Consider the following 10,754-nt stretch of genomic DNA (forward strand, 5'->3'; position numbering starts at 1 on the left):
CCTATCCTGACCACCTTATGCAAAATTATAACTGTCTTCCTCTATACTGCCAGACACTTTTAGTCCTTCTTACCATCTTCTGTTTTCCATAGAATTTATCACCCAACATACTTTACATACTAGAAAGGCCCCACACTTGGTTTATTGCTCTGTTGATGCCGTTTTGTAATTCTTAATAACTTTTTAACAAAAGGCCCTGCATTTTCATTTTGCAGCAGGCTGAGCAAATTATGTAGCCAGTTCTGGCTTTGGAACTCCTTTGGATTTTGCTTCTTCTGACAATCAGGAATGAAATTACCTGTACTTAGGCACTAGCCCAGGAGTGAGTATTCCTAGAACTGCCCTGAAGTGCTTCCCTACTAGGCTGTTCCTTCTTTTTAATATCCATCAGCTAGGTTCACTGTAACTACAGGGAACCAGGCTGTTTCTCTAAAGAGAACCCAGCTGAGTTGAATTTGATTTCAGCAGCATTGCCACGCGTTAGCAACATCTGTGTCAGGTGTGGCAAGACTTCTGTTCCGCCTGATTACAGCCAGTGGGGTATAAGGAACTCCTGCTCCAACCTGCCCCTAACTGGTGGGTAGCCTGGGTACCTGAGAATGCTTTCTTCCAAAATGAACAAAGGAGGACAAATGAAAGGAGAACAGAGGGGGTTAGAAAAAAATAATATAAATCACAGGTCTAGAGTGAGTAGTCAAACTTGTACCACTGAATGCTGATTAACTTTCCTGAACCTCAGTGCCCCCCGCCCCCTTGAATGGGGCGAGCAGAGGAGGTATCTAGCCCCCCAGGACTGCCAAGAGGACAGAGTATATATGCAAGGCATTGCATGGACCCGGAGTTTAGGAGATTATTAAAACAGCGATTATTAATCATTTGGGTATTGGGACTCTTGGAGAACCTTATGATGTCTATGGTTCCTTTCTCCCACCTCCCGCTCCCCAAAGTGTCACCTCCCAAAAGGGCTTGCAGACCCATGCCAGGGACTGACGACTCTTGACAGCGGTTGCTGGATCCAGGTCAAGACACGCGCCTCTAAAATGTTCATTTAGGCGGCGTTATCTCCACTCCCCTCCTGGAAGCCTCTCCTTGGGGCTCCTGGCTACAGCCACCCCTCCCGGACCTTGCTGGCGGGTTCTCCTCGGGGTCTGTAGCGCCCCGCGAGGGTCCGGGCGGGGGGTGCGGCGCGGCAGGAGGGGGCGGGCCCGGCTCTCGGCCCGCCCCAAGTCGGGCTTGGGGTGGGGGCTCCGGCCTATTACGGGCTGGAAACTCCGGGTGTTGAGGAGGGCGGGAGGGAAAGAGGGAGGAAGAGGCGCGCGGGTGGAAGGCGCATTGACGCAGCCGGCGGCGGCCCCGGAGCTCGGTGCGGCCAGACGCTGACCACGTCCCGGCTCCCCGGCCCCCTCCTCCGCCTCCGCCTCCGCCTCCTGCGCCAGCCCCGCAACCGCAGCGCCATGCGCCCCGGGGGCCCCGCCGCCTCCCCGCAGCGGCTCCTCGGCCTCCTGCTGCTCCTGCTGCTCCTGCTGCTGCAGCTGCCCGCGCCGTCGAGCGCCTCCGAGACCCCCAAGGGGAAGCAAAAGGCGCTGCTCCGGCAGAGGGAGGTGGTGGACCTGGTGAGTCCGGGGGGCCGGGCCGGGGCTGCTGCGCTGGTGGGGAGGACAGAGCCGCGAGCCGCACGGGGAGGGCGTCGGTCCAGCTGTCGGAGGGTGTATGTCTGTGCTGCTGGCTATCATGTGTTTTCCGTGCGCCTGGGTGTCCCGCTTTGTGTCTACGTGTAAGAGGGGACCTGGGATATGTGTGCAGTGGAGTCTTGGGACTCAGAGGGGAAACCAAAATGAGAGGGTCATTGTGGAGAGGCGATGCGACGTAGGTCGGGTGGGACGCCTGGAAGTACGGGAAGTCACCCAATAATTTCTGGCCTCAAGGGGACCCCTTAGGATGGGTGGAGGGGGTTAGGGTGACAATGGGAGTAGAATGAGGAGCTTGAGTAGTCAGAGTATGGGCCTGGGAAAGACCCTGGACTCGCTGATCCCCAGGGACTGGGCCAGGGCCGTGCCAGGACGTGTCCTTTGCTGGGGCCGGTGGCCACGTCTGCCCGCGAGAGAGAATAACCACCCTCACAGAGCATCCGTCCAACTCTGTGTAACTTGAAGACTATGAGTCACGTTGGGTCATCTTCCTGGGGAGTATGGGTTGCAATTTACTTTTTTGGACGACCACAGCTGGGGCCAGGGATGGTTCAGAGGGTTTAAGTCCGGAAGGGTAAATGAAGGGGCCCGGCACGAACCCTCCAAGGACCCATTTTGTTCTGTTTAGAGCAGATGGGCAGTCAGTTCTTACAGGCACCCTGGGTCTTCAGACTGTGTCCACCAGGAAGGAACATTGCAGTCAAGCTAAGGCAGAGAAGACAGTTTCCAGGAGAGCAAATAAATACCCCAAATGCTTTCTGAGGGGCTAATCTGTGGGAAGGTCTGTTTGCTTAAAATTCTTTCCCTCTAAAAGTAAACAAACCCAGTGGAGGGCAGAGAGGTTCCCTGCCCTGTTGCAAGAGCAGGCCTTTCACGGCTACCATAGCCCTGTGCACACCATAAGCTTTAATCCTTACTCTAGTCTCATTTGCAGACAAATATGGTTTATAGGCATTGCAAGACGTAAGACAGGGGGCATTTTTTGATTTAAAAAAAGTTTCAAATTTTGTTAAGCTTCCATTCTAAACAGCTAGTAAACCAAACTTCCTGGCAGCTAGCTGGATTCAAAAGCACTTAAAAAAAAATCCCGGCCATTTCACACAGCACTTTTGGTGATATGCTGTGTAGTTTTGCTCCGCAAAAGCAGACTATGTGTTCGGGGTTAGAGTTCTATTTTAAGTGTCTAAACTGTTAAAACTGTACCAAATGAATGTGATTCATGTGAAGTTTGCATTTTATGAATTTGTAGTTATGATATGTAAAAATAACCCTTTTCCCCATAAAGCTTAACAATTTTTTCCCCTCCAAGGATTTACAGTACCTGCGGTTTCCCACAACTCTAGCCTGACTTGGAAAAGCTTATTGTGCCGCCAGACTCAGGTGCATCCTGTAGATTGGATTTGGTTTTGCGGACAGAAAAAGTTCACATAGTTATTAAGAAGGTTTCAACAGATTCTATAAAGCAACTTCTTTGTATAGGATCTTTCAAAGCATTCCTTTCAAGCTTCCACCAAGCTCTGCCCCCTGGTGGCCAGTGAAAGAAACGAGGTGCAGAAGAGCTTGAGCTTCCATTCACAATTTTGTTCATTCCACAGACACTTATTGAATCCCTACCTGGTACTAAGCATGATGTGTTGGGTTAACATTTTAAAATAGAAGAAGACAGGTGTAATAACTGTGGAAGCGAATCCAATAAATTTATGTGGTCTTTGAAATGCAGTTTTTAGATGAAAAGGTGAATAAAAATTCTCAACCATGGCACTATTGACATCTTGGGCCAGATAATTCTTCTTTTGGGGGACTGTCCTGTGCATTGAAGCAAGTTTAGCAGCATCCTGGCCTCTAGCCTCCCAGGATATGACAACCAAAAATGTCTCCAGACATTGCCAAGTGTCTCCCAGGGGACGAAATTATCTCTAGTTGAGAACCACTGATATATAGGAAAATAAAATAGCCTGTGTAGCATCTTGTCCAGAGGGGAATAATAGTGAAAAAAAAATCAAATAAAAAAGAAGTTTTATTGTTTCTCCTTCCCCACTTGAAATGTATGTCCATACATTGCATATTATCTGCTAGTGAAAGTGAATGAAGTTACTGAAATAAAAATTAAATCTAAAATATACCACACTATTTTAAAACATTTTGTACTTTGGCATGCCTTCAAATACTTTTGCAATTTTTAAAGACTTCTCTTACTATTTCTCTCATAGTAAATACATAATAGTGTCTTTTTTTTTTTACAGGAAAATGGCAATGTCAAAGTCATAAAAAGTCATTTGTCAAAACAAAGATCCAACTGGTGATGTGAGAAGCAAGTTGATTGGCAAATATTAGTTACATATAGGATTCTTCCTAAACAGTGTTATTATTGGATTTTACAGTATGATCATGTCCAATCTCAGATAGTGAAGTTGAGAAATAAGCTTTGAAGTTATTACAAGCAATCTTGTTTTTGTTCTCACCAGACAGTATATTTATGCAGAATGATAGTATTGGACAATTTACACAAATAGGGGAAATGTTACAGTAAAAATTTAAGTGGGGGTGTATTGGGGTTTGGAGGGTCTAATAAATGGTAACCCTATTCCCACCCGAACCAATTCAGGGGTTGACACAGGAACTGAACAGGTGGAGTTCAAAATATAACCTCTGCCACTGATCAGGCAGCATTGTTATGTGTGGCTTATGTGTACTAGCCAACAGGTTTGCTAATGCTCTCTTCCCCAGGTCTAGACCCTGTAAGGTCCACCCAAGGAAGAGGACACACTTACCCACAGTTGCTGCGTCCCACTGGTCTTGGGGAAATCATAACAACAGTAATGGCTGACCTATGCCGTGTTTACTGTGTTCCGACATTGTTCTAAGCACATTTTGTATACTATTCACTTAAATCTCATAAAACCCTACTCATTAAGAATCTCTATTATTCCCAAACAACTAAGGAAACAGGCACTGAAATGTTGAGTAACTTGCCCTATCTCACATAGCTAATAAGGGGTGGAGTCAGGTTTAAAATCCAAAGAAACTGGCTCTATAATCTATGCATTTAAACTCTCCAAGACATGCTCCCCCGAAACAAAAAAGCAAACAGAGAATCCTAGCACTTACAGATGGTTTCATAGTTTATTGCCTTCCTATCAAGGACCAATGGTCACCTGCAACTGACTCACTCATGCTTTCTCCTTGGGTGGTGTGATGAGGTTGGAGGCCAGAGTGTTAACCTAGTGCCACTTCCCCCCATAAAAACAGGGAGCAGAAGCAGGGAATGTGTATCTCCAATTTAGAGATATCGCCAATACAAGATAATTATTGACCGTTAAGATTTTATTTTACAATTATGGCCCTAGGAATTTATCTTGGGGAAGTAATTCCAAAGAAGATAAAAGCTATATTAATAAATATATTCATTATAATAATGATAGAAAAATAGAAATTAAATATCCAAAAATAGTGCTATATTTGCAAAAAATTGTAAAAGTATAATTATGAAATCCAAGCTCCTTTACAAGATAGAGGGTTAAAAAAAAAAGAATAATCAAATTATATCCACCTTGGAACACAGCCATTTAAAATTATATGAGGGTAGTTCGAAAAGTTCATGGAAAGATTTGTATTATATTTTAATTCTATTTTTCCACAAATTTTTTGAAGTACTCTTATGTATGCTTAATGAGCAGTAGAAAGGAGCAGGCAAATGAAAACATTTTGTCCTGTTTGATTTGCGTGTGTGTGTGTGTGTGTGTGTGTGTGTGTGTGTGTTTGTGCAATAAAAAATATGTAAGAAATCACAATATTTTAGAAATAATTTTAAAATGAATTTTCTATAGTAACTCATCAAGAGAACATGACAAGTGGTAAAAAAGGGATTCTTGACTCCAAGGGCTCAACATAAATGCAATTTTAATCATATTCAGTCTTCGACTCTTAACTGTTGACAGTTAATTTTCCCTTTCCTTTCTCATTGTAGTATAATGGAATGTGCTTACAAGGGCCAGCAGGAGTGCCTGGTCGAGATGGGAGCCCTGGGGCCAATGGCATTCCTGGTACCCCTGGAATCCCAGGTCGAGATGGATTCAAAGGAGAAAAAGGGGAATGCTTGCGGGAAAGCTTTGAGGAGTCCTGGACACCTAACTACAAGCAGTGTTCATGGAGTTCACTGAATTATGGCATAGATCTTGGAAAAATCGCGGCAAGTAAAATCTGAATTATTTTAAAGTTGAAGCAAAATTTAAGGGTTTCTATATTTGAATGTTAATTTTCAGGTAAGATTTTATTTTTATTTATTTATTTTTCAGCCAAAACACTTAAAAAAAACTATAAGGAATAGGTAGCATGTGCTTTCAACTTAAAATTAATGAAAAAAATTGGCAACATTTGAGTTAATTTCATAAAGATATCAATAAGATAAATCATCTTGTTTAAACCATAATATCTAAAATAACTTACTCTTTTTTTTTTAAATGCAAACAAAAAAGGAGAGCATAGGTGTCCATGTTGGACAGTAAGCAACTTTCCAATCTTGCCCTAAAGTGGATTTAAATTTAAGAAATTCTGTCTAAGAAATTCTGGCCTGGCTTCACACATAAAGGTGGGAAGAAATTTCCAGGAAATTGCTAAGACAGGAATTATCTGGAAGCAGAAAGGCCACTGGTATTTTTCCTTATTCCAGGTAGCGAGCCCAGCTTAAAATTGTTAAGCCTAAGAGAAGTGAAATGGACCAGATGGGATGTACTAAAGTGATCATTTTAAGTTATTCTAAAATATTTAGAATAACTATTTGAATAGTTCTAATAGGAGGGAGGATTTATTCAAAATAGCTTACCTGATAATGTATTTTGATTAACGATTCAGTCTTTATGATTAGCGTTTGCTTCAAAAGTAATTGGCAAGTCCACTAGGATGGAATGGAGTTGAAGAAGTTAGTGCTATTTGTGAGCCTCTGTCCTCTCGTTGGCCAGCTCTGTACATGGTTCCCTATCCACAACATATTACTTCACGATTTTAACTACCAATACCATCAGGCAAATAGACGAGATTTTATTTTCATAAAATTCTAAGATTTTAAGATGCAATCTGTGCATTATCCCTGTTCCTCAGCTCGGCTCTTTCTGCTTTATTATCTATAAAAGAGTTTGAGACTGTCTTGATTTGATTTTTGTGTGATAGAATTTCCACATAGCTTTCATCGTTTTGGTGACTGTGCAGTTTTCTATGTTCATATATGATTTCTTAGAAAGCATTTTGTTAAAATGTTGCCTACTTTTTTAAACATCTGACATTAATAGACTGGTTGCTTACTAATAGCTGTTCATCAAAAGTTGCTGGTTCTTTCTAAAAGCTATCCTTATGGATTCTTAATTATTAATATGTTTTAAAGTGCCTTTTAGCAGTGGTCAGGATGGGTAGTATGGGACCTTCTGCAAATAAAAGATAATAGGACCATGAGCCAACAGACAGACAAATTTTGCAAAGACCATATTAGAAAAAAAAAAAAAGTGGGCTTTATCATTGTGTCATATAGGTAAAGACTAAAAACCCCACCCATGCTTCACCCCCTCATACTAGCTATTGCTCAAAAAGAAACAGGTCAAGAGTGAATATGTATGGACACCACTAGTCTATAATGTAAATTCAGGAGGGCAGGGAATCTGTTTTGTTAACTGCCGTATCTGTACTATAGTTGGAGCTTAGCGAATATTTTTTGAATGGCAAAAAAAAAAAAAAAAAGGAACTATATAGATTAGTTTGGTCAAAAGTACTGAAGACTAGCTGTTTTTGATAAAACTGAAAGATACCCTAAATGGGGCAAATAATTCTAAAAAAATCATAGTTTGATTTTCTTAGCATTCCTATATCAAATACTCTTCCCTATTGTGCAGAGAGAATCTCTCACCCTCTGTAAAAGTTAAGCTTTTTAAATACAGTTTGGGGAAAGGGATAGATAGTTAAGTAAAATTCACAATACATTTTCAAAGCCTTTTTAAAATTAAAATGGAAAATGTTAATTAAACCCTATTTCTGTGCTGTGACAGGAGTGTACATTTACAAAGATGCGTTCAAACAGTGCTCTAAGAGTTTTGTTTAGTGGTTCGCTTCGGCTAAAATGCAGAAACGCATGCTGTCAGCGTTGGTATTTCACATTCAATGGAGCTGAATGTTCAGGACCTCTTCCCATAGAAGCCATAATTTATCTGGACCAAGGAAGCCCTGAACTGAATTCAACAATTAATATTCATCGCACTTCCTCTGGTATGTAAAATAGTGACATTGCAGAATGTGCTTCAGATCTAACTAAGATTAGTTTTGAGTCCTGCTATCATGTTGGGTCATTAGCTTGCTCTAAAGGGACTGAAAAGTAAGTCTTCACTGCATAATTCTCCACCCTGGGCTGCATTTCCCAATTACCCGTGGATCTTTCAAAAAATATATGGATGTCTGGGTCCCATCTCTGACCAACTGACTCAGATCTCTATGGGTAAGACCCCAGCATCTGTATTTTTAAAAGATCCCTCAGTGATTCTGATGTGCCCCAGAGTTGAAAATCAGATGAAATGGCAAAACAGCCATTAATGCCATAGAGCAGTGGTTCTCATCCAGGCTACACACTGGGCTCATCTGGGAACTTTTAAAAATATCTATGCCTGAGCACCACCCCTTCAGGGAGTCTGATTTAATGAGTCTGGGTACAGACTATGCAGTGGGAATTTCAAAATATCTCCTGGTTATTCTAATGTTCAGCCAAAGTTGAGAACCACTAGCTTAGGTTGATAAAGACACTGTCTGACTTCTCTGCCTTGTCCTTTAAAAGGGTAGATAGATACTATCTGCTGGGTTTGTAAAAGGGAATGTTTCTATGTTGTTTCTGCAGTGTCTGTTTCTATCTAATGTAAGAGAAAAGACATTCAGTTAAACTGGTAGTCACTTGAGCTGTTTGGAAAAAATATATATTGGTTTGTTTGTTCTATTTTAAGGTACATTAAAGAAAGTTTAGAAAGTACCAAAATGTAGAAGGGCAAAAAAAAAAAAAAAAGCCACCTATTAATCTCCTTACCCAGAGGCACTGCTGTCAGTACCTGGCTGCTGAACATTTTGGTTTCTTGAGTTGCTTGGGGGGGTGGGGGTGGCGGGAGCAGGTGGCACACTTTGACAGCACATGCCAGGAGAATCAGAAAATGTACATGTTGCTAGTTTCATTTCCCTGATTTCTTATTGATTTATTACTATTAGCGTATTCATCGTTGTAAATGGTACTCTTTCCCCATGCCTTCCACCTGACCTATCACTCCCCAACCCCTCTCCCTCCCTCCCTCTCATCTCTAGTGGCCTTAGGTTTGTTCTCTCCTCCTGAAAGTTCAACATACTATTGTGGTCTTTTCTTTCTTTTCTCTCTCCCCGCCCTCCTCCTTCTTTCTTTCTTAGCACCCAGTTATGGGTGAGAACATGTGGTAGTTCTCTTTCTGTGTCTGGCTTATTTCACTTAAGATAATTTTCTTCAGATTCATCCATGTTGCTGCAAATGGCAGAATTTCATGCATTCTTTTTTATGGCTGAGTAGTATTCCATTGTGTATATATACCACATTTTCCTTATCCAGTCATCCGTCAATGGACATTTAGGTTGGTTACATGCTTTGGCTATTGTATATAGAGCTGTGATGAATGTGGGAGTGCAGGTATTCTTTCAACATAATGATTTCCATTCCTTTGGGTATATACCCAGTAGTAGAATTGCTGGGTCATATAGTAGTCCTGTCTATAGTTGTTGGAGAAACCTCCATACTATTTCCCATAATGGCTGTGCTAATTTACAGTCCCACCAACAGTGCAGAAGAGTTCCCCTTTCTTCACATCCTTGCCAACATATGTTATTCTCAGTCTTTTTAATAATGGCCAGTGTAATTGGGGTAAGATGAAATCTCAATGTGGTTTTGATTTGCATTTCCCTGATGACTAGTGATGCTGAGCATTTTTTCATCTACCTGTTGGCTATTTATTTGTCTTCCTTTGAAAAATGTCTATTCATCTCCTTTGCCCATTTTTTGATTGGATTATTTTTTTATTGTATAGTTGTTTGAGTACCTTATATATTCTGGATGTTAATCTCTTGTCAGATGTAGAATTTGCAAATATTGTCTCCCATTCTGTGGGTTGTCTTTCTGCTCTGTTGATTCCCTTGCTGTTCAGAAGTTTTTTAGTTTGATATAATCTCATTTGCTTATTTTTTCTTTGGTTGCTTGTGCTTTTGTGGTCTTATTCAGAAAGTTTTTGCCCAGTCCTACTTCTTGGAGTATTTCTCCTATGTTTTCTCTTAGTAATTTTATGGTTTCAGATCTTATATGTAAGCCCTTAATCCATTTTGAGTTGATTTTGGTATATGATGAGAGGTACATGTACAGTTTCATTCTTCTGCATATGGATTTCCAATTTTCCCAGCACCATTTGTCGAAGAGGTAGTCTTTTCCCCAATGTATGTTTTTGTTGCCTTTGTCAAAGATAAGTTAACTGTAAGTATGTGGGTTGATTCCTGGGTTTTCTATTCTTTTCCATTGATCTGAATGTCTGTTTTTATGCCAGTACCATGTTGTTTTGGTTACAATAGCTTTGTAATATAATTTTTTGTTGTTTGTTTTTTGTTTTTTTAAATTTTTATTTTGTCGATATACAATGTGGTTGATTATTGTGGCCCATTACCGAAACCTCTCTCCCTCCTCCCTCTCCTCCCTCCCATACAACAATGTCCTTTCTCTTTGCTTCTCATATCAACTTCAAGGAATTGTAGTTGTTATATCTTCTCCTCTGCCCTGGTTTTGTGTGTGTGTGCGTGCATGAATTTATTTATTTTTAGCTCCCACCAATAAATGAGAACATGTGGTATTTCTTTTTCTGTGCCTGACTCGTTTCACTTAATATAATTCTCTCAAGATCCATCCATGTTGTTGCAAATGGCAGTATTTCATTCTTTTTTATAGCTGAATTACAGTATTCCATTGTGTAGATATACCACATTTTCCATATCCACTCATCTGATGATGGACATTTGGGCTGGTTCCAACTCTTGGCTATTGTA

General features: G+C 41.1%; 1 protein-coding gene across 1 annotated transcript in view; it reads left to right on the forward strand.

Moving 5' to 3' along the window:
* The first annotated feature begins 1,305 nt into the window (after positions 1-1,305).
* Positions 1,306-10,754, forward strand: part of CTHRC1 (collagen triple helix repeat containing 1) — a 22,255-nt gene continuing 12,806 nt past the window's right edge. Inside the window, exons 1-3 of the mRNA XM_008578048.1 lie at positions 1,306-1,613; positions 5,656-5,877; positions 7,721-7,937. Of these exons, the coding sequence (XP_008576270.1) occupies positions 1,455-1,613; positions 5,656-5,877; positions 7,721-7,937 (598 nt within the window). The 5' untranslated portion in view covers positions 1,306-1,454. The remainder of the gene's footprint in view (positions 1,614-5,655; positions 5,878-7,720; positions 7,938-10,754) is intronic.

This window comes from Galeopterus variegatus, unplaced genomic scaffold, assembly GCF_000696425.1.
Source record: "Galeopterus variegatus unplaced genomic scaffold, G_variegatus-3.0.2 Scaffold1624, whole genome shotgun sequence".
NCBI classification, from domain to species: domain Eukaryota; kingdom Metazoa; phylum Chordata; class Mammalia; order Dermoptera; family Cynocephalidae; genus Galeopterus; species Galeopterus variegatus.